We start from the raw sequence: 27,759 nt of genomic DNA, 5'->3' as shown, positions 1-27,759 counted from the left end.
GCGTCGCATTTCCAGCTTGCTTCTTCTTCTGCCTCAACCGGTCAAGTATCTGAGTCCAAGTCAAGTCTCAAGTCTCTGAGCTAGAGTCCAAGTCAAGTATCAAGTCTCTGAGCTAGAGTCCAAGTCAAGTATCAAGTCTCTGAGCTAGAGTCCAAGTCTCTGAGCTAGAGTCCAAGTCAAGTCTCTGAGCTCGAGTCAAAGTCAAGTCTCAAGTCTCTGAGCTCGAGTCCAAGTCAAGTCTCAAGTCTCTGAGCTCGAGTCCAAGTCAAGTCTCAAGTCTCTGAGCTCGAGTCCAAGTCAAGTCTCAAGTCTCTGAGCTAGAGTCCAAGTCAAGTAAGGGAGAGGGAGAGGAATAAGCATTGTTCACGAGTCCCGCACCTCGAGTCCGAATCAAGTCTGAAGTCTTTTGAGGACGAGTCTCAAGTCGAGTCTGAAGTCACTGTGTGTGTGCGACTTAAGTTAGACTCTAGTCAAAGCCTCAAACTCGAGTCCCCATCTCTGGGTAGAGGTGACTTTTCCAGCAGACTTTTCCAGCAGGCAGAATATTTTTGAGGTTTCTGGAAATCCCACAAACCTGCAGAGAGTGTTGTTAAACCTCCTTCTGGGTTTCTCTGCGGTCGTCCGGGATTTGTCTTTCAGAAACACTGATGCTAAGCTCTGTGGCTCGAAGGTAATGATAAAACATGAGAGGCATGCACTGGGGCTAATAGAGAACATGCTATAAACGCGTCATTAGAGCTCGTGCCAGCTTTAATATCTCCTCCTTGTCTTCAGTAAGTGCACTGATGGCAGGATTGTGCAGCACTTTTAGTGAATCTGCATATTTATGGTGATGGTGTAGCCTCTATTTCATGCCCGCGTGCCCCGCTAGGTGTTTCATGTGCACAGCTCTGCTGCGTTAAAATAACCCCACGGCTTCACGCTGTCCGTGGTTTGATTTACAGAGGCTGACCCATCTCCCCCGTGTGACAGCGGCTCGGCCCGTAACCGTATAATGGCCCATAACTGCCCGGCACAACTGGACTCTCACGTCGGCTTTTATTTCTTCCAGCTGCTGGAGGTAAAGTGAGTAATGAGGTGTTTTATCCAGAAGGCACAGCTCAGCAGTGGGGAGGAGGAATGTGCCATATAAACAGCTCTAAGTGCTCTGAAACTTGAGTAGCACAAGGAAAGCAGATAATCCATGTATATTTTAGCAGGGCTTTGCCACGGGGCAACAAAAGGTTTGGATGTAACTGAAACACTCCTAGCCGGGCGGCTCGTCTTCCTCCCCTCTCGCCTTGGATTCGTCTTTGGGATAATCCCTCCATCCGCCTGTCCGTCATTTAGCGAAGCAGGAGTTCATCCAAAGACATCTGTCAGCTCTGGTGTCAGCCGCCACTTTGTGTGCCTCCCAGTCAGCCAACGCAGGGCTTCGCCAACCAGGCAGCTCGCCAGTCAGCCAGTCGCATATTCTCTCCGACGGCTTTCTGCGGGGCGGCTATGTCACCGTTTAGTCAAGTCATCCGTCCTGCACGGCTTTAAATCCAGGCAGCCACAGCACAGCTGACATTCTGCACGCCCCGGTGTGTTGCTTTAAGTCTTCCTCCCGGTGCGTCAGGCTAAATCGTCCCCCTAATTGACAGAGCAGAGGATGTTTTCTGCCAGGCGAACTGACGGCAGGATGCAGCAGAGAAGACGAGGAACTGTGAAAGAAAGGCACAAGGATTCATGTCTGCACCCCCCACCCCACCATACTGTGTCACTGGCTCAGTGATGTGCAGTGCTACTGAGGTACTGATGTGAATATACTGTCTGTATAAAATATTAAATACATCACCTTATATTTATTCACACACAGTGAGGACTGCTGCGGGACGGCGTGCTCTCAAGCAGGAGTTCCTCTAATGGCCACTAGGTGGAGACTCTTTATCATGAATTCTCTAGAAACTTAAAAAATACGAGAACTTTGTACATTTTAGCAGTTTATTTACAACAGTGAACCTTCAGTAATAACACGTGGATGAACTCCATTTATTGACAATAAACAGAACAAAGGTTTTATCAACCAGTACCAAAACCAGTACCCTTAAAATGATACCAATACCAGTAGAGTACTTCATTTGATACCTTGCTATTTGTTGTTGTTGTTATGGACAAGCAAAGAGATCCTTTTCTTTTTTCTTTTTTCAAAAACCTATTTTATAAAAATATTAGGAAATTGTTTCAGATCGCTCCTCGTCCTAGTTAGGAAGGACGACAGCGTTTTTTTGTATTTGAATGAGAGGAGTGAAACAGTTTAGTGACCACGTGAGTTGTGGAAAAACGAATTTAAGTTAAATTTTTCATACGTTTGTTGAAAGTCAGCCACGGAGAATTATTTTGTTAACTTTCCTTTAGTGGTGAGTCGCAAACCTCCGAAAATGACAGTCACAAGTATAAAACGAGAAAGCAGTCTGTTTAAACAAGTAGCTAAACTACACTAAAGACTCTCAAACAGAGTAAAGAGAGGCTGCACGTCCAGCCGATCAAACCAGCTACATCTGAAGCAGCCGCAGCCGAAATAACGAAAACTAGATGTGAAAAAACATTCTCGCTAACTGAAAGAAAAACAAAAACGAGGCTTTACAAAAAAACAATAACTAACTAAAACGGTGTTGTAGGTTTGCAAAACTAACTAAAATGAAAGAGTAAACGTTCTTAGTTTTTGTTTATCTATTTATTTCATGGGACATTCTGGTGGATATGAAGCCGGCGGACTGACGTTGCGGGGCGGTTGGTCTGGCCGGACCGGTGGATCAGCGGTGCGCACTGATTAGCCGGTAGGCACCTGTTGGTGAGCCGCGGGTGTGTTACGCTTTTGTGTGGCTGGCCTGCCACGATTGCTCTATCCGTAAAGATCGTCTGGCCGCAGCGTAGCAGGTGGCGATCGCTGTTAGGAGGAGAGCCCCATGTAACGTAAGGGGGGCGCTAACTTAGTCTGGGAGACCCAGGTAGGGATCGTCTGGTAGTTGTTGAGATTTGAACATGTTTTCAATTATCCTTTATACATACATGTGTAGAAAATAATATGAATGCAACAACTGTACAGAGCTGTGTTTAGTTTAGTTTGGGTTGCAGGTGGTCGCTGTCTTGGTGGTTTTCTTTTCCTTGTTCTGTTCTGGTGGTCTGGCTCAGAGCTCATCCTGCATGTGTGATGAACTTGTTCCTCACCCACTGATTGTGAGCTCCCCTTGCGCTGGGTTAACATGTCTGCTGGTCATTATATTTATTACATGTCAGCTAGTGTGTGTTTTATGTTCTCATTGATATCTCAGCCAACCTGTCTGTTTGTGCTTCACATTGTTTTAATACCTATTTTTGATAAAATAAATGTTTAGAATTTAATATAACTGCTTTCCAGTTATACTTGCCTTCAGAGTGCTAAGGACCTGTTGTTTGTTTCTGAGTTTTGCTGAGCTGAACTTTGTCTTTACCTTCTTTGGTTGTTCTGCAGCAGTGGAAGGAAATGAAGCCTTGAAGGTTCGTGCAAAAACAAATTAACAGCCTGTGTTCACACACCCTCATAATCTTTATTTTTATCAATAGGCAGTTAATGAAGGAAGACCGAGCAGCTGGTCATCGGTTGTTCCTACAGTGAAATAATGAAGCAGAACTTCTTCATTTAATATTTAAATTTTATATCTGAAAAAGTCTGTTTTGGTGGCGTAAATGTTGTTTTAACTTTGGCAGTTTGCTGCTTACTTTGGTTCCATTTAATGTTTTTCACTTGACTTGAACTACTTCTTACAAACAAACTAGATGGAGACACAGTGGCTAGCTTGGCAGATAGCTAACAGGTTCTTTAATGAGGAGACAGCAGGTAGTTTCGGGATGTTTGCCGTTAGAAACACTGAAATACAGACATAAAACATAAACAATCACAATTTTTCCTGCATATGAAGATTGCTGTCACAATAACTAAGATTAGCACGATGCTAACTTAACATGGAAAATGCCATTAACGGGCTAACTAACGATTAGCATCACGATCGTTTCCAATAACCATTACACGTGAGTCTCATAAAAGATAAGCAGTACTTAGAGACGTGTTCTTATGGATTAAGATGAGACAAAGTGAACAAAATGAGGGGAAACAGCTTTGCTTCCAGGCTTTTCCAGGACCAAGAAAACTATGGCAAGCCTACTAGAACAAACAGAACAACACAGTCCACATGCAAGCCACTCTGTTAAAGAGGCAGCACATCCATCTTTTTGAAGCCAAACCACCTGCCTGTGAGCGAGGCTGGTCCACATCTAGCTGTTCAGTCTAACAACGTAGACTGCGAGGCTGTTGGCGTCCATGTCGTATCTCCTGCAGCTGTTGTTGTTCTCATTTTTAACTTCAGGCACACATTTTATTGTTTCTTTGCAAAGTGAGTGACGTAGCAAACTGGATAATGTCTGCTCACACATTGTTAAAACAACAAAGATATTACGTAATACCAGATCATTGGATGTCGGTGTGATTTCAGTAGAGCTGTCGTTATCGCGAGAGGATCCTGGAGAGGTTATTTCAACGATGTTCACTGGGTCTCAGAGCTCCTCCTGCTCTACGCGGTCCACCGAGCTTCATACCCGTTTTGCCCAAATAACATTTTTGCTGTAAACGAACGATGGCAAGAAGTAAATCCAAACTTCAAGCATCAAAATGTCTCTTCAGAGACCTGCAGGTGGCTTCAGTTTGTCTCTGCAGTCACAGCTGGACAAATTCTCTCTCTCTCAAACTAGATCTGCAATTAACTATATGTTTAAGAATTGTTCTTTGATGTCAAGTCATTATTTAAGTTTTTAGAGGTCAAGGGGACGTTTTCAGATATCTCGCTTTGTCGGACCAACAGCCCAAAACTCAAAAATATTCAACGGCTCAACATTTTAGACTTAAAGGACTTGGTTATCGACGTTGTTTTCAAATATATACACATTAACGCCAAGTTAAATAAAGCGTTAGAGACTTCCGCCAGACGTCCTGCTATTATCAAAGCAGAGACCGGGGTGATTCCTCACTCAGCAGCCAGGCAGTGACTCTCCGAATGAAAGGATTTTTAAAGAAGTCAACTTTAATGGATTTCCTTGTAACATCTCACTGCAGTTAACTAGAAAAATCTGAAATGTAGATGTGATAAGGTTTTATATTGGCTAGGGATGCACCGATGTCCTGATACCCGGGCTCTGGGGATCAGCCGATGCCGTCTTCCTCACCGTGAGGCTGGGAATCTTTCTTTTATCTGCAAAGCAACATCGGGCTTGATATAAACCTTGCTTTTTAACTTTGTAAAACAAAAAGCTCTCTGGGCAAAATGTTTGGGTCCCCCGGCGCACTGCTGACACATTCGCGTTATTGCATTGAATAGATCGGCCCTGTAGATCCCGCTGTCCGTTATCAGTAGGGATGCCTATTATTCGCTCGTCTTCATGACTGAGGTGGATGAATGATAATTGCTGAGAGCTTCTACCTGACAGACAGTGCTGCTCTCAGTCTGAGGTCCAGTGGAGAGTCTGGAAAGGTCGTCTCAGACCTGATTAATCGATGTCTTCCCGCTCGCTCTCAGCTGGTTTCTCTGGATAACTGTGTTAATCTAAAGCAGGTGTAGGTTCAAGTCATGTTGATTTGACCCAAAAACCAGCGACCGATCGGCTTCAGCTCCTCTGATGGCCTCAAATTGCTGCACAAAAACTTATTTATAAGTGTGTTGAACTGAATAGGTGAACCCCTAAATTCTCTTTAACAACTCACATTTAAAAGTGCCCTTTTTCAAATGGAGTTTGGTTATTTAAAGTACTTTGTTCCTTTGTTCTAGAAAGCACCAGCGATGTTTGACATCCGCAGTTACACAACCATTTAAAGAGCTGGTTTTCTGCTCATTTTCAGGTTCCTCATCTTATTTAGAGTTTGTACCAGAGCAGGTTTACATGGTTATATTTTTGTCCTACTGCACATTGCTGCAGCTCCTCTTTTCAGCCTGTGTTGAAGGCTTCGTTTTAGCTATGGAGTGATACATCTTGTCTCTAAATGATCTTTGTTGGGAGTTGCACATGCTCAGTTCCTAGTTAAGGACTACTAGCCAATCAGAAGCAGAGAAGGGCGGGTCAGCGAAAAGACAGTAAACAGCTCGGGTTCAGCCGTACGTGTTGCCGACCAGCTCGGCAACACGGACTGGAGCGAGAGTTTCAGAGCGGCGAGTTATTAATCTGTATCCATAAAGTTTTAACTGAGCTCTGTCTCTACATCACAGGAACAACTTTATGTCCACTGACTGCCTGGAGGGCAGCTAGTGTTTGGAAGGGAGAGGAGAGCTGTGTGCTGCAGCTCGCTGTTTCTGAGGGCGTGTCGGAGTCGCCGCTCGGCGAGCGTTATATGATGTGCGTTTAGCTTTCATCCCTGTGACGTCACAGGGATGAAAGGGAAGCGGCTGGACCACAAACGAGCTGTTTTCAGGCAGTTCAGAGTTTTCTGTGGGAGATGGGAACTCACTTTGGGCTTTTTCACTTTGTACCAAAAAAGCAGAAAACCACCTCTTTAATCACAGTTTTACCTAAAGTAGAGTTACAGAAACATAAACATTTGGCTGTCATTGACACAACATGGGAAACAAATGTGTAAACCATATTTCTTTATTAAAGATTAAGAAACTCCAAGCAGCATATTCATAAATAAAAGAAGGGTCTCCCTTAGATGTACTGTGACAGACTATATGCTATGACAGTTCATGTTTTCATTTTCTGAAGGGGTGCCGGAGTTTTAACGTAAAGGGGGGGTGACACATGAAGCCATCCCAGCACACAGACTTCCTGTTCACCTCCTCTCTGCTGACCAATCGTAACCTCAGGGTCCTCAGTATGTCCGTCGTGTTGTGGATTACAGCGTGACAAGCAAGTCGGTTCACAAAAGCAACTACTGACAGTTAGAAAACATCCACGTAGAGTCCGTTCAGATAAGAGCTGCGTCAGAGTCGATGATCCGGCGGACACAAAAACCAAGTTCAGATAACGTCTGCTTTTCTTCTGCTTGTCCATTTTTCAGACAGAATGAAAGACACGGTACGGTTTTTTAAAATGTAATTGGATAGTCTGTATTCACACATGAGCAGAACGTTAGCTTTTTACCTCCCTTTGGCAGAGATGTAAGATATTCACGGTTTTCTGAACAGAGAAAATGAGACGGTCACATGTTAAACATCTGTAACACAATAAACCTTTTCTCAGACGTTTAGCACACAGATTTAATGCACCAGAAAATATATTGGTCCTACAACCAACAGGCTAAACTGATCCTGTCATCTGTTTAGGGAACTGGGTGAATTTTGGTTCAGAATCAGCGCCCTAGCCCTCTGAATAAAGTCGATATCGGACAATTCAACGCCAGTAATTTATGTCCAATGCCAACGCTTAGCGCTAATGCAGGAAGTAATGTCACCTGTGTGTAGCAAGCTGGAAAGTAAGGGTGCGGCGGTCGGGATGGTTAATGTTAGGGTTGGGTATTGGGTCAGTTTTATCAATTCCGATTCCACTTATTGAATCTCAGTTCTGGTTCCTTCACCGCAGATAATGTCAGCGCTCTGTGACCTCGCTCCTCGTCCCCTTCATGGCTAAAGTGAAAACAGTCTCTGTCCTAGAGGGGCGTCTCTGGGGAAGGAAGGATAAAGGATGCAAGGGAGGATGGAGGGAGGTAGAAAGAAAGGAGTAGGGTTGTTATCGTTTCAGTTTTATGGATTCTCTCGTCAGCGCTCGGTGACCTTCATCCTCTTCCTCCTTGCTCCTCGTCCCCTTCATGGCTAAAGTGAAAGGAGTCTCTGTCCTAGAGCGTTAGTTGTATCTGGGGTGTCATCGTAGCTGGCAGAGCGCGACACGGTGAAGGGTTCAGATTCACGCCGTGTTGAAGGAAACGCTTCGTCACGTCGGAGCTGCTTCCTCCCTCGCATCGAACCTCCTGACTGCAGCTGGTGCAGTTTTTTTAGTGAAGCTGAGCCAAACTTTGGAGCGTTTGCTGCGGTCCGCCACGGTCCAGGACCGGAACCAGCAGGACTCTCTTCTTCACGCTTTGTTGACGTAACACATGAGGTGACGTTCGGTCGGCGTGGCAGCTGCTGGCAGATCAGAGACACTGACTGTAAAATGCTCACTGCAGTTCAGTCAGGAGCTGAGATATGCAGGAATTAGGAACCGAGAAGCAGAATCCAAACGCACGGGTGTTCTCGACATTTGGAACCAGTTCTCAATAACCAACCCTCGTTAACTGGCTTGTAACGTGTAGGAAATGCACTACATAATGCATGGAGGGCTGAGGTCAGTGATTGGAGGTTAACCAAGTGTTTGTCTGCCATAACCACGCTCTTTACCTGATGTTAACACTGTGGGTGTCACATGAGCAGATATGCTAGAAATCAAGAATAACATGTTGGCATTAGGCATAAAGGAAAGTCCTTGAATGTAATCGGGGTTTTGCACAATCGTCCAACATTGACGAACTTGTTTTTGTTTATACTGGTGAGAACAGATTTGCGTTAAGATGTAATTGGGACAAAATCAGTTAGCGCTGGCAGTTAATGATTAACACTTGCTGTTCAATCAAAGGAGTTCACCTTCTGACTGATCATCAACAGTATGAGACTTTCTACAAAATGAAGCCCTTCATCCTGACAAGCTAACGTCCCTCCGTTTCTTCTGCCGACATAAAGATGTGAAACTTTTTGGAGGGGAAACCCTTCAAAGGCGAGCTGGTCTGCGTCTGTCTGGAGTCTTAAAGCTCGGGCGCTGAAAACCCTGCTGTGTGCGATCAACGTGTTTCCAAACAGCCAAAGTCTGGCGAATGAAAATGAAGTCAAAACTCATCAGGCCCATAAATGCACATTAATTGCACTTATGAAAGCGAAGAAGAGGGTTGTAGTGTTTGTGTGGGTGGGTTTATATTTCCTGCTGAAAATAATTTTCCATAAAGGTTCCTCATACAGTTTTCCATTCAGCAAACATAATCAGATTCCGTCTATATTACAAGCAGTCGAGGTATGGCACCTGCAGAATCCCCACCATCACGAGCCTCTGATTGCACTTTGGATAACGACGCCCTCTGTCATCCCTGCAGGTGATAATGGATCTCATTAGGAATGACTTGTTGGAATATGAAGCCTCTCTCTCTCTCTCTCTCTCTCTCTCTTTGTGATTAAAATAACTGCACTGCTTGACAGGAGAAAAAACTTGTATACAAGTGTTTGACATTAAATTCTCTAGTATAAAAAAGTAAAGACATCTAATAGAGCTAATAGTTCTTTCCACAAGACTTTTTATCTTCAGGTTAAATATAACAAACACAGAAGGTCAGAGACGGTTGGGCTGCGTTCACACCACCTACTGTTTGATTCCCCCCAAAACTAAAGCACAGAGGTGCCTTAAAACACTGTGTGTTTGGTCACTCAGTGCTGGAAGGGCGTTCAAAACAACAGAGGTTGTTGAGAACGACCGGTAGCTGCATGTCCACCAAAAACTTTTGCTTTTTACTAAACAGGTAAGCAGAAGTTTGATGTTTGCTTGTTGCTTTGCTGTGTTGAGCCCTACAGCTCGTTCATCACATCTCAACGTAAAAGCCCTCTTCAGGAAACAAAAAGAACTAAATGAATTGTGGACTGATGCTAACACTCAGCTGTTTTTGCAGTTTTGTGCACGCCTGGGCAATAAAACAATAATGATAATTAACCACGAACCACGTTTTGTTTAGTAAATGGGACTGGAAAAACATTTCACTTAATTTTAATCGTGCATATTTGTTGAAAACAGATTTTTATCTTCTATCTTTTAGCTTCTGAATGTTCACTGTTCAGCATCCAGTGTTTGTTCTGACCAGAAAGAAAAGTTTAAAACCACAGTTGACCTTCACTCAGGAGCAAAAATCAGCCTTTAAACCATTTTGACATTTATCCAGATCATTTCCGATATACAAGTCCTGATAACATGTTTAGCCCAGCCCTAGGGACGGGGACTGAGCATTGGGACCGGTTTCTCTTTGGTGAGAACCATAACACCAAAACTCTCTGTGCCAGTCAGAATCGGTTCATAACAGCCGCCTGCTCTGAGGGTGTGTTGGTCCTAAAGCTCGTCAAACGCACCGCCAGATGGCGTTTGAGTCTAAAACTCCACAGAATAACATGAGAACTGACACCCGGGAGCAGCACATCTACAGCCTTTCATATACCCAACAGAAGGTGTGAGCGCAGCCTGAAAGTCTCTCCTTCCTCCCGTCTGGTTCCGTCTTCCCTCCCTTCACAAAGTGAAACTCCTCACCTGGACAGTACTAATGCCAAATAAAACGTTACTATAAAAACAAACCACTCAGCCGTGTGTAAAATATGAATCAGATAAAAATCCACTTGTCTCCCCACTTTTACTGAATGATAAATTTACAATCAACATAAGAAAATTAATTTAGACTTTTGATTTGAAGAACAACAAATATTATATATTTAATACAAATGGGAAAAGAAATTGTGATCATTTCTGTCCGATGCTGAAGATATATATAGGGTTGGTACAGAGGTGCATAACAGTAGGTGTCCAACACTAACATGTCCCTACAGCGGTGCATCATGGGTAGTCGCTTACATCGATGAGTTGTGGAGAGACATCGTTTAATTTCGGCACTTAGAAAACAATCACAATGAATTTGCGTCATTGTTTCATATTGAACAAAATTTACAAAGCCAGTCAAACAGTCATAACTTCCTCATCAATGTATATATATATAATTTTTTTGTCTCATTTTGTTTGTTTTTTATAACTCAACTTCCAAAAATTGAGAATATTCAAAATACACTTTAACCTCACTTCGTTCTCTTGGTATTTACAGATATGTACAAGAGAAAATTACACCCGCCCGCCTCCACGCTTTGTTTTTCTTTTGTAACATCGGACAGGAAGTGAGATACAAAATCTTTTTACTTTGTACACGTTTTTTTTTTTTCTGTAATCATTTTCCTCTAGAGATCCCCAACGCGCCTCGCATCAAAAACCAGACCAAAGTCCAGATCCCCCCGTCCCCCCTCCTATCACTATATGGATGTGCTGTGAGTGGCCTCAATGGCTTCGGGTATGGGTCCTGCGGAGACTGCCTGGTAGGACATTGGCATGGGTGTCTTGCCAGGGCTCTGCCGGAAGAGCCCCCCGTTGGGAGCCCTGTGTTTGCACTGCATGGTGCCGCTGAGGCTGGTGCTGCTGAGCGGGTGGTGCAGGGGCAACGTGTTGCTGCCAGGGCCCTGGGACGGGGGTAGCGTCCTGCCTAGGGTCCCCCCATGGTGAGGGTGGGGAAGAGGAGGAGGCGGCGCCCCCTCCCCGGGGAGGAAGGTGGTCACAGCGAGGCCCGAGGGCGGGTAGTCCCGCACGGACTCCGGCCCCTGCAGCAGAGAGGCCTGGCTGGGCTGCATGCTGCCGATGTCCAGCGCAGAGATCTCGATAGAGGGGCCGGGGATCTGCTTGTGGGCCAAGTCCTCGTCCAAAAGACTGTTCATACGACGATGCACCTGTGCCAGATTCACCTCCTTGTCCTATAAGAGGAGGAGTGGGGGGTGAAAGAGGGCAGAGGAGAGACAGGGGGAGGGAGGAGAGGAGGGAGGAGGGACACAGAGGCTGAGATTGGCGATGGGCCGGTTTCTCAGACTGTTTCAGGTCTGCTTTGTTTTGAATTGATGGACCGCTATCAGCTGATAGACAGCCTCTTCTTTTTGTCGTTTGGTAAGAAGAGCCCAGTGGGAACTGAGGCCACACAAACCAATTTCAACAGTGCACCTTGAAATCAAACTTGGCCAGTGAATATTAAAGGTTTGATGTCTGGAGGAAAAACAATGCTGGAGCCAAACTGACTGAAGGAGGTCTGTGGTAAAGCTGCGTTTCTTTAGTCTGTGTGTACGCAGGATATCTCAACATTTAATGGATTGAATCTGGATCTTAAATCCCTGATTGAAGACTTTCATTAGACCTCCGAGTATAAACCAGGAAGATACAGACACCTAATCTTAAGAGTTGGGTTGCAGGCTCAGGAATCCAATTAGGACGTTGGTCTACAAGGAAAGTGAGTTGTTAAGTTCTTGGCAGAGGTTTATTTATTGAACTGAAACTAAAAAATATAAGCAGTTATGTTTTCTTTCCCCTCTGGTGTGTTTTTCCTCGCTGCCCTTGGAGCCGGTACACTCTGTGCAGGAGGATCGGAGAATTGGTTCGCTATCGGAACAATTTAATCCAAACATTGGCTGACTCTGCATCTCCTGCTGACTGCAGCCCTGCGTACTTGTTAGGAACTAATAGACACTTGAGTGTTTCTCTGTTGAACTTCAGGCCTGCGTCAGTACACTGGGTCACGGGAAGGTAAAGGACGAGGGGGAAGGAGCCGTTGACTCGCATATCAAGTGAGGCTCCGGGTCTGAATCCAAATTCTCTGCACGTCTGTGTTTGCATGAATGCAAGCGACAGTCGGGGCAGCCGGTTGGTGGAGGGTTTTTAAGGGGAATTTAAAACAAGTCACTTTACAGGAAACGTACGAAGTCAGTCGGAGTTCCTGAACGCAGCTCGGCTTGGCTCCAGCATTGGGTTCACTTCAACTCAGAGGTACAATGATATTAGTCACAGTAACTCGTCACAGTGACACAAGTGATATTCAGAACGATGCACACGACACATTTACTCTGTATATAGATACACACAGATATTCAGTTGTGTTGCAGTGTTATCAGCAGCAGGGTCAGGTCAGGCAACCCCCCCCCCCCATCAATCAAACATGCAATTGAAGTGAAAAAAAAAAACCTAGATCCTAGACCTAGATCTAATGGCGACGTCACGGTGGTCACGCCCCCTGCTCCACAGGCCGCAGCCGGACTCTTCTCGTTTAAAGCGGCTTTGCTGCCCCCAGTGGTCCGTACAGAACTCTGCGACCTGTATTATTATTTTACCACAGGTGTCCCCAAATCTCTGTAATCTTAAGGATTATAACTTTAATTCGCCCAACTGTTGCATTCATTTAAAACCCGTTATATGTCGCCCACTGACCAGAGACTAAATTCTAGCAGGAAAAATGTTTTGTATTTATTTTTTTTCTCAAGGACGGTCACTTTTAAAAGCACAGAATCTAAAGACATGATTGGTATCAGCCTTTAAAAATCTCACCATGTGCAACGTTAAATAGTTAAATGTAAACTACAAGTCAGATCCACAAACTTCTACCCCCAAAAGACGTGACCTCTGTGTCCTCTGTTGGGCAGCAGAGCCACTAATGAGAGGTAAAACCAGCAGAAGTTTGTCTCTGACAGCCTGACTAGAGGCAGCGACCAGGAAAACGTTTGCTCTTAGGATGACTGCGCCTAGTGTTGGTCTTAATGTTGACGTAGCGTGGAGACTACTTCCTGTGAAACACGCCTATAATACCGTATAATAGAAAGCACCCTTAGTATCAGTGCCTCTTCACTGTGGACGAGCGCTGCCGAGGCTACGCGTCTGTCTGCGGCCTTTGTTTCGAACCTTTAAGGAACACATTAACATGCGTGTTTATCCACGAGGCCTGAGAAGGTTTGAATGATCCCTCTCCGGTCTCAAAGAGCTCCTCTCAAAGCCAATTAAAACATCTCAGCGCAGGTTATTGTTTCGGCGCGCTGGCGTCTCATTAAAATATGTTTTCAGCGGCGTCAAACTGGCTGCTAGCCCAAATAAATAAATGCCTGGGATTAAACCTCAGCCGGTCGTTAAAGACGGGCTGGTGATGCAAGTGGAAAGGAAGAAAACAACAGCCGTCTGAGAGCCTCCATTAATTTAGCAAACAAACAGCTCTTTTAATGAGCGCTGCCAGTGGGGGGGATTTTAAATCACTCTCCCTCCTGCTACTTTGCAAATACTGCAACTGTCGAGTGGGTTGTGCTCAAGTGCGATAAGAACAGTTTCTGGTTCATTTTGGATTCAAGTGGCCCTTTTACAGCCTTTAGCAAAGAACTTTTTTTTTTTCTGAAAAAGCCTCCTTTGATATCAGCATCTCTCAATAAGACGAGTGGCTGGCTGTAAAGTCTTCGGTCACCAACTCTAAAGTGGACATCTGCCCTCCCTGTGGGCTCGGATGATGAACCTCACTTCCACCGTGCAGACAGGACGTTTCTCCGAGGCGGACATTTTCTCTGTGGTCGGCTTAATGATTGAAGCCAATTATGTGGTTAAGTAATGTTTAACTGAAGACAGGAAAGGGACCCACAGCACTCCGATATTAAAGGGTGATTTAGGTATTTTTAAACCTTGGCCCTAGTTTCACATGTTTTGGCGGTGGCATCTAAATGGCGTCCAAAAAGGCTCCGCCCGACATGCTCAGGCCGTTAAACCAGGTGTCAACATCACAGAAAGGAGCCCTATGAGGGAAGATGGCGGCGGAAACGAGAGTCTGAGTTTGTTGTGTTGGGGTAAGGAAATAAAGTCTTGCTAGCAGCTCCTCTCTGTACACAACAAACTCCTCTCCTTCGTTTCCACCGGCGTCCTCCTGCAAAAACTCGCCGCTCCCGAGATTTCAGAGCGACAACTGTCCTTGAGCGAGACTTCAGTTTCCTGTTAGAAACAAAGCGGGTCACCAGGAATCCTTCGTAGGGATCCTTTCCATGATGTTGTCAGACACCTGGTGTAACAGTCAGAGCCTGTCGCTCGCAACAAGAAGCTCTTTCTGGGGACGCCATTTTGACGGGCGCAATAGTGGAGCCTAAGGACCTCGCTACCCCTTCCAACCCATTGTACGTTAGTCAACGGCGAGAGACAACAAAAATGTTAAGATCCCGTTTGAATTCTTGAGTCCTGAATCACGCACATGATGTTTGTCAGTTTAAAAGATCATTGAAGTCAAGAAAGTCTCAGTTTGTCGTAAAAAGTAGGAATTAGTTTTATGTGAAACCGCTCGATGAACTACATCTCAGTCTCATCACCAACATGTTAGCTCTGCGATGCTAAGCTAACGGTTATTGCTTGCTGGATAACTTAGCTTATGTTCCGCGCACAGATGTATCTCACCTGGTGTGTTTAAACCAAGCTTCCGGTCAGCGAACTGATGCAAACGCGGAGGACACATTGGTGGATGTCACAGTGGGGAATCGAACCCTGGTCTACCACACCAAAGGCATGTGTCTTATCCACCCTTCAGCCTGTTGTTCTCTAGACAAAATCAATGTGAATTACAGATGCACCTAGCTAAGCAAGCTAGCTAGCTCCACACACAGCTGTTAGCTCCACCTTCTCGTCCAAATACGGTCACGTCCGGTGCCGGCGCCCTATCGGCCAAACTCGAGGCTTGAAAACGGTGGTCAGCGGGTGACGTCCCGATGACTACGCCCACTTCTTTTATACAGCCTGTGGTTTAGTCCAACTACTCGTGGTCCTGTCATCACATCATCTACAGATGGAAGCAGTTTGACGTTAGCTTCAGTCACTGGGAGAAACAGTTCTGACGCCACACACGCGACTTTTGGGTTTGGGGTCTTTGTAATTACGTATTTTCAGTTTTACGACAAACTGCGACTTTCTTGATTTAAACGATCTTTTAAACTGACAAACATTTCATTTCAGACGGGTCCCATGATGGTCGGCCGGAAGGGGAGGGGCTTATGCTCTCTATTGCCCCAAAGGAAAATGTTGCCGCTTAACTTTTCTGGTTGAAACCTGCAACAAAAGCTATTATTTCCTTGCTAGCTTCCATTGGTGTTTGCCTCTTTTTTTCAAACTAGATAAACAAGGTTGGGCTTCAAAATATGTCAAATTGCTCTCAAGTTATCCAAATCAAATCAGTTTTATAACATAGTTTTAATAGTAGTTATTAGTAGTAGTCTAAACTCTCCTCAGAGTTTTTTGGATTGGTTCGGCCTCCAGCTGCCACCTCAGTTATTGAGATGCAGTCTGGTTTTGCAGGCTAATCTGAGTTAGCTAAAGCACTACAAAAGATTCCACTGGTTCAAATTTAACTCAAGTAAAAGAAGATCATTTCTTCTTCCAGAGCAGTTCTGCCACTGAGAAACATCTGCGCACTGAGTTTGTTTTAATAATAAACAGCCAATGAGAAGCCCAGTGTGTCTCGGAGATTCCTTTTCGCCAGTTTCCTGTTTTAAAGAGAAGACGACTGATGTTTGAGGATAAGAACTCGCTGGTTCAAACGCCACCTGGTTGAGTGATCTTTTCTTTTAAAGTTAAAGGGTTAGAAATAAGATTGAGTTGTAGTAGTTGCGTAATAGGCATGCACTAAAAGGCACCGAGCTTGTTTGCAGGATTTCCATCACAGTGTAATCAGCAATTCTTTGTGTTCAACACGCCGACAACAGGTAAAGGTGAGGTCAGAGGTCAGCCCTTATGGAATGTGTTCACACAGTTAAAGATGAGCAACTGAAACAAAGCAGGGAGGAACAGAAAGGCACTAGAAGAACTAAAGGTGGTGGGGGTGTGCAGTCCAAATTCAAATCAATTGCAATTAAGGCTAAGCTGTCTGTTTTCAGATCAGGAACCAAATTAATTCGGGCCATTTTTCCCTCTTGGTATAGAGGTGGAACGTCTGGTTCTGGGAACAATTTCCTGTTCTATTTTCTGATAAGGAAATTGATAATTAGCTTTTGCGGTGGAAGGTTTAATGAGCTACCAGAGACTTTAAGGAAAAGTCTGATTTAAGCTTAAGGATCTTGGTGAAGTATTACATCACCTGCGACCAGCCTTAAAGAAAAGCTCTTTTATTTTTGACATGTAATCATGTTATTTAGTTTATGGTTAACATGGAGGGAGAAAAAAATGAATAGATGACATTAAGGCTTCCTGGAGATGAGAAATGTATTTAAATACAAAGCCCTGCATGTTCATGTTAACTGGAATATTTATTTCCAGAAGTTTCGGCCACAGAAAAGCAGGAATGAGTCGCGTTTCTGCTCAGTTGTAGATTCACAATTGACCAAAAATCAACCCTCGAAAAAACAGAAAGGATTCTTTTTGTTGTCTTTATTTTAAATAGTTGTGTAGGAGGTCTATTCTGACCTGTATCAATAGCTTCTGCTTCATCCCAGCCTCTCTCTCTGTCTGTCCAAATGTCCCTCCTCCCCTCCGATGAAGCAGTTGTAATGTCATTATATGTCAATGGACCAGAAACCCTTGCCAGTCTGTAATCCTTAGTAACCTGCACGAGATCATAGACAGTCAAGTGTAAATAAAAAGGATAGATGGAGAGAAGGAGAGGAGATAGATAACACGGGCGTCCACATTGACATATAATTTGCAATAAGACGTGACACAGTGAAAGTACCAGGGGTTATGGACTGGGATGTTGGAGACAGATCTTATTGCTAAAAGGGCGACACACCCGAAAGTACACCGCCTGCTCACACTTTAGTTTATGGATCCACGTCAAAGCTTCGCTTCCATTTGGTCCCCTGTCACATGACACAAAGCTGCCTCCTGAACGTTTGTGTTGTGTTTGGCACAGGTGGTGAATGTCTGGAGGTAGAACTAATAAAAGCAGGTCTGAGGTCAGTTTATGTTCAAGTGTAGCCTTGTGAGTCCCAGTTCCAGACTATATCCTAATATGGGTCTAGTTTTTGGGTCTGAATCTCTCTACGAGGTAGAATATTTAAAGGACGTGAGCAGGCATCTCATTTTGAGCCGAGACTGACTGTCGCTGGCTAATTAACATTAATCCATTAAAAGTGAAACCTTTGGCCTCTCTGCAGCCACTATCGTAACAACAAGACCAACTACATTTCTCTCTAGCCACAGAATAAATCCAAGATAACTTTCTGGGAAGCAAATGTTCATTTTCTGGACTTGAGTCAAAATACTTTGCGTTTCCTTGTGCAAAAGTGTTTAGTTTTACTTCTTCTGGTAAAAGAATATGCAAAAGAATCAGTCTGAAAAGGAAAAATAACCCTCTGATCGTCTTCCTTAGACATAAATGCAGGGCTGGACAATAAATACAATAATGACAGTTATCACAATGTTCAATAAATGTTTGATCTAATTCACTTGAATCATGAATGAATTAGCTCTTAATTTGTCTAGTAAAATATTTATTTTGTTGAGTAAAAGGGACTGAAAAAAAGATTTTACTGTAATAGTTTTGAATGTTCTGCCTCAGATTTGTGAAGTGATTCACTGTTCGGCATCAAGTGTTTGTTCTGACCAGAAAGAAAAGTTTAAAACCACAATTGACCTTCACTCAGGAGCAAAGTCAGCCTTTAAACTTAATATTAATAATAATGATTCGAGATTCATCCCGATAATTATCTATATCAAATGACATGAAATGTTTTATTGTGACAACATTAATTAATCAATTATTTTATTTTTAATGCTGTTAAACTGATGTGGTCACATATTCTAATACTGTTTAATGCAGTGCAAAAACGGCAGCAGCGTGACGAGGCGCTGAGCGTTTTTTTCCGTTCGCCTAGAGTTGAAAAATGTTCAACTTTGGGAAACTCTGCGCTCGTCACTTTTTACCCAGCTGTCCAATCACAGCAGAGGAGGGGTTGTTTTATTGTGCAGCCCTGCGTCTATTCATATTTAGCTACAGAGTGAATATTGGACATGTTGAACACAAACAGACTCCAATGGGATGATAATGTTGCTCTGTTTGTCATGGCTAAAATGTTAGCAGTTTTGTTTTGGAGTCAGTCTGCCACGTAGTAAATATGTCAGAATTAGGATGCAGTGTGGTCCTGGGACACAACATGACTTTTCTGAGGGGGGAAATGGCACTCGCTGAATTGTGTAAACGATGTAGGTATGACATGTTTTGTCTGTGGTCTAATTTAACCCTCTCCTTAATAATTCAGTGTTGAACGTGGACCTTTGGTGGTGACAAGAGTTCAGTTCCAACACTGTTACGTGAGATTTATCTTCACTAAACACAACAATTATGAGAGGTTTCCTTTACAATCATTCTTGAAATGGTTGTCAGTGTTCATTAATATTAATTGGATTGCATTAATGTTTAATTAATTGCTTTCCTCTGTGAATGTGTAACTATTAGCTCAGCTGTTAGAGGGGCTTGTATTTCATTAAAAAGAGAGCGATCTGGTAATTGAATGCTATATGGTTTTTATTCAGTAGGCACTTAGTAAAGCTTGAGTATCTATTAGCAACAACAGCAAGTGATATGGACCAACTGTGATAATGTCACTGTTAATGTTAAAACCCAGGGTGAGCTGCACTTTAAGGTTCTCTTGGATATGATAAATCACTTTCTTGTCTCACAATGAAAAGGGAAAATGTTCAAAAGTGTGTCTGTTATCATTCTCTGCCTGAGCGATCTCTCTCGCATGCTAAGTATAATCTCTTTTCCGAACCCTTGGGTGCAGGAAACTACCAAAGCCTCACTGTAGAAAATGAGTTTATAACAATAATTCAATACCGACCACTTGAATGGTTACAGATCCGGCACTGGGAATTAATCATTGAAGTCTGCGGGAGTACTCGGCTGTTTTAGCAAAGGGGGTTTTGCTGGGAAACATACATGACATGCCAACAGCCGAATCCTGACTTGCTGGGCTAATTCGGCGTTTTCAATTCCACGTTTGCCTAAGGCCTCGAGTGTGTGCATCAAGGCCAAGAGGAGCGACTCCCGAGTGGTTCGGGAAGCTGTTGTTTCATGAGCGGATTAGTAAAGGTAATGGTCGAGTGGAGTGTGCAGTGTGCTTCATGTGGTTTAGAGAATATGCCAAACAAAAACAGATGAGCTCTGGCGTCTGTAAGTGTAGGACGAGGTGGGTGGGGAGCGATGGACGGATAAAAGAAAAAATGGAGGGGGGGGGGGGGGAATAATAAGAGACCAAATTTGATTTCAATCAGTGGCCTGGGCTGATGTGGCACAGAGCACATCTACCTACTCTACCTATCTCGCCACCCTCGGTCCCCCAGCTCTCCAGCACTAACTCTAGTTTCCTAACTCTCTCTCCTCTACAGCTGGGTGTACTGGAGCTCCACTAAGTCGGGGCTCGCGTCTGCGGCTGGATCCTTAAAGTAGAGTGTGGCAGTGTCTTCCCCCCGCTGGCCCGTCCGCCGGGCCCTGTGCTCGGTCACCTCTTTGGGCTGCTCCTGGCGGCAGCGGTTGCTGTTCCACCAAGCCTCCAGCCCGGCCACCAGGCAGGCCAGCAGCAGGCCGGCGGCCAGGATGCAGAAGACTCCGGCGAAGCTGTGCAGCTTGAGGGAGCGGCCGTCGGGGTGGGCGCTTGCGTGGCTGTTGAGGTCGCATCGGCCGGTGCGGGGCCACCACTTCTGCTTCATGATGTCCAGGTCGCCTTTCTCCTGCAGCTCCAAGATCCTGAAGATTGAGAAGAGATGAACAGGTGAGTCGAAGAAACCATAAATGCGACTTTCTGACATCAAGGGGGGGAATTCAACATGTGAAATAGATCCTTAGAGATGTCAATCCTGATGGCTGCCTCATATCTGCTGTCACTTGTACACCACATAACCCTGGTTCTTTTTCTTAGAAGAACCAAAAGCATAAATAGTATTGGGGTTAATTCGCTGCATTTATTTTTATAGAGAGAAATTTCTTAAATCTATTTACTGTTGTTGTTTCTAGTTTTCTAGGTAATGACCATGGAAGATTTTATTGGACAGAAAACAACCCACAAATGCATTCACTATCTACAAATATATAGTTTTACATTTGTGATGTGTAAAATCATATTCACAAAAATACAGTGCGATTTGCAGGTCACGTTACATTTGTGACTTCCTTTTATGCATTTGTGGAATTTTGTCCACTCTGTAAACAGAGATCTGTAAATGTGAAAGCAGTTTATTCACTACACCAGCAGGTGGTAGCAACATTGCCTCTCATGAGTTGTAAGAATATCCATTGCAGTACCCAGGGTCATCTGTAGGAGACAACAACTTCTGCTGGACCAATGGACTCAAATCTAAATTTTTCTGTACAAGTGTATATAGTTTACTATTGAATACTTTATTTGTTTTACATGTATATTTAAATAAATAAAAAGTACTGTTGTACCTACTGTTTGTAGGAGCTATTGTAAACTATGTATAAGGTTACGGTCCTTAAATGTACAGTCATTGTCCATTTTCCGTTGAGCTTTTGCATGAAGAACTGTATTTTTTGTAGGGTTTATATGACACCTCAATACTGGAGATCTATCTTGGGGTGCTGTTCCCAACCAACCTAAAACTGACATTACTGAGGGACCTCTTAGACAACATGAGGGGTTCACAACATGTTCACTTTATCAGACTAGCCCTATTTCAGCTACTAAATGAATAGCCATTTGCTGGACCACCAGGGGTCCTTAAGGGTAATAAATAGTAAATTTAATAAATTTACTATTTAAAAAAAAAAGTTTTCACCATAATTCCATCCATAAGTAACACAATGACAGAACGTTTGACTAGGGTGGTGATGGCGCATAGATAAGATGCTTGCCTTTGGCAAGTTCTGACAATTTGAATACCACTCAAGATTTGGGTAAACCACAAAAAGACTGAATGCAAGGCAAGAGAATAAATATACTACAGTATACCTAATGCTTTGTCCTTTCAGTATGTATATATCTTGCACAAAGTTTCATCTTTCTCCTTTTTGCCCATATTGACATGTTTGATTGTATTTTACCTTTTTTGTGGGGAAGAAGAAATAGTCAAAAGATGTTATAACTTAATTGAAATGCAGTATGCACTTTCACAGGTCTGACAGGAAGGTGAAACATATTACTACAAACACAAATTTTCAGGCTCATTTATTTAAATATAGATGTAAAACAGTGATAAAGTATTCAATAGTAAACTACACTTGTACAGAAAAATCTAGAGTGTGGTCCAGCAGAAGTTGTTGTCTCCTACAGATGACCCTGGGTACTGCAATGGATATTCTTACAACTCATGAGAGGCAATGTTTCTACCACCTGCTGGTGTAGCTAATAAACTGCTTTCACATTTACAGATCTCTGTGGTACAGAGTGGACAAAATTCCACAAATGTAAAAATACACATCGTAGTTTACATTTGTGGATTGTTTTCTGTGGGTTACAAATATTAAAGTCCAATAAAATCTTCCATAAATAACCCCATATTACAAAGAAAGACTAAAAGTAAACTGAACCGAAAGGTCACAATGAAATTAAAATATAAACTAATAAAAAATCCTAAACTATAATAACCTCGGCTGCTTTGTTTGTTTCCCATTTACAGAGGCAGGGCTGACTGCGAGGAGATATTCACTGAATCTGACAAAAAGACCTGTTTTGGATTAGAATACAGACACCCTGTTTTAATGTGGCCATGTTGAAATTGTTGAACAAAGTAGATTTAAACCCCCTCAAAAAACCCTGATTTCTTCATGAAAACAGAATTTTGAGGTCTTGACCACATGCTTGTAACAGTACATTTAAAATAATATACAGATCATTAGAATTGTTCATATTTAGCAGCAGTCTGCGTGTGGTTTGAGTGAAAGATGCAGTTTCGTGACGTCAACATGAAGGCTGTGCTCGTGTCACACTCTAATTATTCTTGAACCTGCAGACAATCCCACAATAGGCCTGCACAATGAAGCAATTTAGCCTCAATACTGCTGCAATTTTGTTATTCAAATGAGTCAATATGGGCGATTACATGACGTGTTAAATGGTACTAATCAACGTTACGGAGCAGGGGAGGTGTTCAATGCTGCAGTCACTCACATTTTGAGTATTTTCAGTAAAATTGAATTAGGAATAATAGAGATTTTACTTGTCAACTTCTTTTGTGTTTTATTTCACCAAGGTGATAATTTGTTGGATTGATTTGTTGTTTTATTTGCTGTCCATCTGAGTTAATATCAGTCATCTTGGCACTTTCATAAGTGAGGTGTTCACCCATCATGATTAAATGGTCGATTAACATAAATTATTTTTGCAAGAAAGATGAGAATTGACGTTTTAAGTGGAGGGCAAGTAAGAAATGGCAGCTGTGAGATAATATTAACTTTAGTTTTATTTCTTACTCCCTGTTGTGCTATCACTTTACTGGGCATTTTACTAAAAACTTAGGGCCTGTTGTACAAACAATTAGTTGTGGATCTCTGACCCGCCAGCAGAACCCAAACTTTTTTCCTGGTAAACAACCTTTGTACGATCGGTCCTTAAGCACCAACTGCTGAACACAGTTAAACGCATACTATTTAAATGACACTTGTTGCTGAAGCGTAAGCCCCTCGTGTAAAGACCAGCGAGTCTACCAGAGAAAGTCCACTGAGCAAAGCTACCAACAAGGTAAAAACAAATTACCCGCTGGCTAAAACTCATCCATGTGCCAACACAGACATGCCTTGTTCGCATAGCATGCCTTCTTGGAGTCCAGTAAAGGTCTCTGTGATTGTCATCAGTCCCAGAGCACGGTGTCCATTATCCTTGGGGGCATTCACTTAAAAAAATTAAACTCAGCAGACACCTGACTTTGGCCGATCATTCGCTCGCATGCTTTCTCCTACCACTGATATGCAGACGATACACAACTCTACCTATCCTTCCCGCCAAAAGACCCTTCCGTCTCAGCACAGATCATGGATTGCCTCTTGGACATGTCCACATGAATAAAGGCTTTCCAACTTCGACTACACAGTAAGACTGAACTGTTGGTCATTCCAGCCAAGCAGTCTATCCACCATAACATCAAACTAAAAAGTGGTGAGAAACTTGGGTGTCATGATTGATGACCAGCTGTCCTTCTCAGACCATGTTGCTGCTTTGCTCGAAACAACATACCTTATTCAGTATGCCACCGAACTTCTGGTATAGGCCATGGGTAAGGTTACATTCAAGTCCCTGATGCTGCACACAGAGCTACTACTGGGTCTGCACCATCTACCTAAACTCCATAATACAAACCTACGTTCCTTCTGGGCCACTGCGCTCCTCCAACAAATGCCGCCTGGCTCTGCCATCCCTTCACACAAAGCTGTGACACCACAATGGTGCAACAAGCTACCACATGCCATCAGAGCAGGGGCGGTCCTCTCTAACTTCAAGAAGCTCCTGAAAACTCTTCAGAGACTTCCTCTGATAACACCTCTTACTTGAACTTCCTGTGCTTTTCTTCTTCTTCTGTCTCCTTACAATGCTCTTGTATTGATTGCACTGTGGTAGAGCGGGCTGCCTGTTAATCGGAAGGTCGGCGGTTCAATATCCGCCTCCTCCAAGATACAGAAACCTGAATTGCCCCTGGTGGCTGTTCCACCAGTGTATGAATGTGTATGAATGGTGAATGCAGATGTAGTGTAAAAGCTCTTTGAGTGGTCGAAAAGACTAGAAGGCGCTATACAAATATGGAGCATTTACTATATTTCCTTCCCTAGGTATTAACCCCACTGATGCCAAATGTTCTTTACTTCACTACAGTGTGTTAGACACAAAAAACAAAACATTCAGGTCATTCCTTCAGTCGGTCTGCTGTGTCTTACCATCTGTGCAGTGCATGATTGGTTAGCACCTGACTCAGTAACCATCAAGTGTAAACAATTTTTTACAGTGCATTGTGGGATGTTTTCAGACTTTTAGAATCACAACTCCCATCTCTGATTTGTTCAGTTAGACAAATGATTGACCAATCAGAGCTTTGTAAGCAGTATGAAGAATGTGGACTCCATCTTCCCACAAGGCTAGCTAGCTAACTGGATTCGTAGGAAACAGAAAAATTGACATAACTGCACAGGTTGTATTGTGTCTTAGTTAGCTGCTCATAGAAACATGTCGCAGGATAGATATGTCTCTCGCTACTGAGCGGTACCTTGAATGATTTTAGACATGAATATCAGGCACTGTTTAGTACGGTGTCATTATATAGACTGACAGCTCAGCACTTCCAGCATCCCTGATGTAAATCCAAGAAATTAGTTGAATTAAATTATTTAATTCAATAAGTCCACTCACAACAACCTGTACCCGTCTCATCTACACCATCTTTATGGCCATTTTCCCTCCACAAAGATTACGACGTTATTCTTAATCCCACCTACATTTAGGCTCAACAAGCACACCACCAGACCTATGAAATAATTGTAGATGTTGGCAGCAATTCAGAGGTCTGGAGCCAAACTACAAACAAGTGGCAGCAGGAAAGACCGTTGAGGAGACTCCTTGTGTTGATCTTCTGGTGAACATTAACACAGAGCAGCAGCTCGCCTCCTTTGACCTGAAACTTCTTGATACTTCCTATACATGGCTGTACTGGTTAGTAACAGACACTAAGTTTCATCCAGCAGGCCTGCTGTTCTCGTTTTGTTGAGTTATGGAGTTAATTAAGCAAGCTCTGCCACGACCACTGAAGTACAGTCTGCTTTTAGCTGCGGTAAAATCAGAGCCCAATTTGCTATATTTAATATGCTCAACTCAGCGTGAACATGCTGAAGGTCAGTGCACTGCAGTTTCCATCTACCACCCCACCCCCTACCGAAACACCCCGAGGACAAAATAGTTTTACAGCACAAATGAGCAGCAGAAGCAACAAAGTCTGTAAAGGTTGTTAATGGCAGGATTATCAAATGGAAAGCCAGGGATAGAGGTAATACAGCAGTTATGGGACTAGGTATTAAAATGATGGTTGGAAACGTGGAGATAATGGTTTTCGTGCTCAACAATAGCTCTGCCCTCAATTTAACACTCGAGCACATTATTCCTGGTCGTCCCTGAGCGCTGTGCTGCGAGGATGCCTTGGGCCGCAGGACGCCTGCTCAACTGGGCCGGGCCAGTGCAAAAACTCCATTAATAACCAGCGGTTTTGTCTCTATTCAGAGCCGCAAATTAATCCCTAAATAAACACAGCACTGCTTAATTAAAGAGGAAGAATGAGGTGCAGAGGGAGGAGGAGGAAAGGGGGAGGCCATGATTGAGAAACAGTCCCACAGGCAGCAGTGAAGCCGACCATTGCTGCAATCTGCCACCAAGGAAGACACACAAGGTGAGCTGCATCAGCTCGCCAGAGCAGGGAAAAAGTTAGAGAAGACTGCACAACCAGAGAATCATTCAAGTCGAGACAAGTTTGTCTGGATGGCACAAAATTCGCATGGCAGCCGACCTTTTCAGATCAGATTCAAATAGACATGAGAGAGGAGGAGGTTTGATCCATCTAAAACTTGTGAACTTGCTTGACCTTCTCGTGGATTTGATATCACTGAAAGGAGAAGCAACCATGAAGATACTTTTCAAAATAAGTCTCTGCAAAGGAAACAACATGTCAGATTTTGAGCTTTAATTTGTTCACATCCACATCAGATTAACAATGTAAAGCCACCGTATCCACCTGGTTGTCATTGTTTCGGATTCACAACCGAGCTGCCCTAACACTTTCAGACTGCTCAGAGTCGTGGCTCTGCTGCCTCGTCCTCCCCTCAGCTGATCTGATCCGGACACTCGTCGGTTGCAAAGCGGACCGTCTCAAAGCTTTAAAGAGCCGATCTGAGAAACAGGATTTGCTCGCTGTCTGAGCATGGCCTGGGAGGACGAGAGGGGATCACACAGAGCTGGAGAGCGAGAGAGCGGAAGGATGAAGATGGAAGTCGACGGGACAGGAGGGGGTAGTCAGATAAACGCAGCCGGAGGAGTGTAAATGACATTTGTGGTGTAGGGTTGCTGTCAGGCCTCGGGCGTGCCTCCCACGCAGCCACGGGGCACGAAAACTCATCCAAGAGAGCCCATTTCCCCTCAGCACGGCCAATCTGCAGTCTGCTCCGGTAATAATATCAGCAGCACAGCGGTGCAGCCGCTAATGCTTTGTGTTAACATCTCTATTAATGCTGCCGGGCTCAAAACTCACAGTCACTATTTGTGTTCTTCTTCCTCACAGACGTGACACAGAAAGTTACACGGTGGTTTCTGGGTTGAGGGGTTTGAGGGATCGTGTGCGGGCAAACATCAAACGCTTCCTCAGGGCTCCAGCTGTGAGCTGCCTCTCTCACAACTTCATAGAGTTAGTTCAGAAGCTTTCAAAGTGGCTCCTCAGGACGGTGAGGCCTGCTGCTTTTCATTCCACACAAATCACAGTGCAAGGAAGTCATTGTTGTAATATACTAACTCATTTAAAATAAGTCATTTTTTAAAAGTTATTAAGTCATTATTTTTAGATACTAACTCATTTGAGTTAAGTCATTTTTTTTAGATATTAAGTCATTATTTTAAGATACTAACTCATTTGAATTAAGCCATTTTTTAAAAGTTATTAAGTCATTATTTTAAAATACTAACTCATTTGAATTAAGCCATTTTTTAAAAGTTATTAAGTCATTATTTTAAAATACTAACTCATTTGAGTTAAGTCATTTTTTTTAGATATTAAGTCATTATTTTAAAATACTACCTCATTTGAATTAAGCCATTTTTTAAAAGTTATTAAGTCATTATTTTAAGATACTAACTCATTATTTTAAAATACTAACTCATTTGAATTAAGCCATTTTTTAAAAGTTATTAAGTCATTATTTATAGATACTAACTCATTATTTTAAAATACTAACTCATTTGAATTAAGCCATTTTTTAAAAGTTATTAAGTCATTATTTTAAACTCATTTCAAGATACACAAGTAATTCTTTTGAGAAAGTTTCATTATTGTGAGATTAACAAATTTTTTAACTCATTATTTTAATAGTTTATGTGATACTGTATCATTATTTCTAAATAAGTAAGTCATTATTTTAAGATACTAACTCATTTGAGTTAAGTAATTTTTTTTAGATATTAAGTCATTATTTTAAAATACTAACTTATTTGAGTTAAGTCTTTTTTT

General features: G+C 43.1%; 2 protein-coding genes across 2 annotated transcripts in view; one reads left to right on the top strand and one right to left on the bottom strand.

Moving 5' to 3' along the window:
* Window positions 1-27,759, top strand: part of LOC123982746 (stonustoxin subunit beta-like) — an 868,592-nt gene that overhangs the window by 241,361 nt on the left and 599,472 nt on the right. The window lies entirely within an intron of this gene.
* Window positions 19,939-27,759, bottom strand: part of LOC123983550 (glutamate receptor ionotropic, delta-1-like) — an 85,022-nt gene continuing 77,201 nt past the window's right edge. The window contains exons 11-12 of the mRNA XM_046069803.1: window positions 20,441-20,469; window positions 19,939-20,302 (exon numbers count right to left, since the gene is read on the bottom strand). Of these exons, the coding sequence (XP_045925759.1) occupies window positions 19,939-20,302; window positions 20,441-20,469 (393 nt within the window). The remainder of the gene's footprint in view (window positions 20,303-20,440; window positions 20,470-27,759) is intronic.

The sequence above is a fragment of the Micropterus dolomieu genome, linkage group LG14 (genome assembly GCF_021292245.1).
Source record: "Micropterus dolomieu isolate WLL.071019.BEF.003 ecotype Adirondacks linkage group LG14, ASM2129224v1, whole genome shotgun sequence".
NCBI lineage: Eukaryota > Metazoa > Chordata > Actinopteri > Centrarchiformes > Centrarchidae > Micropterus > Micropterus dolomieu.
Note: the sequence above shows the minus strand (reverse complement) of the source record. Positions and strands in the feature narration are given on the sequence as shown.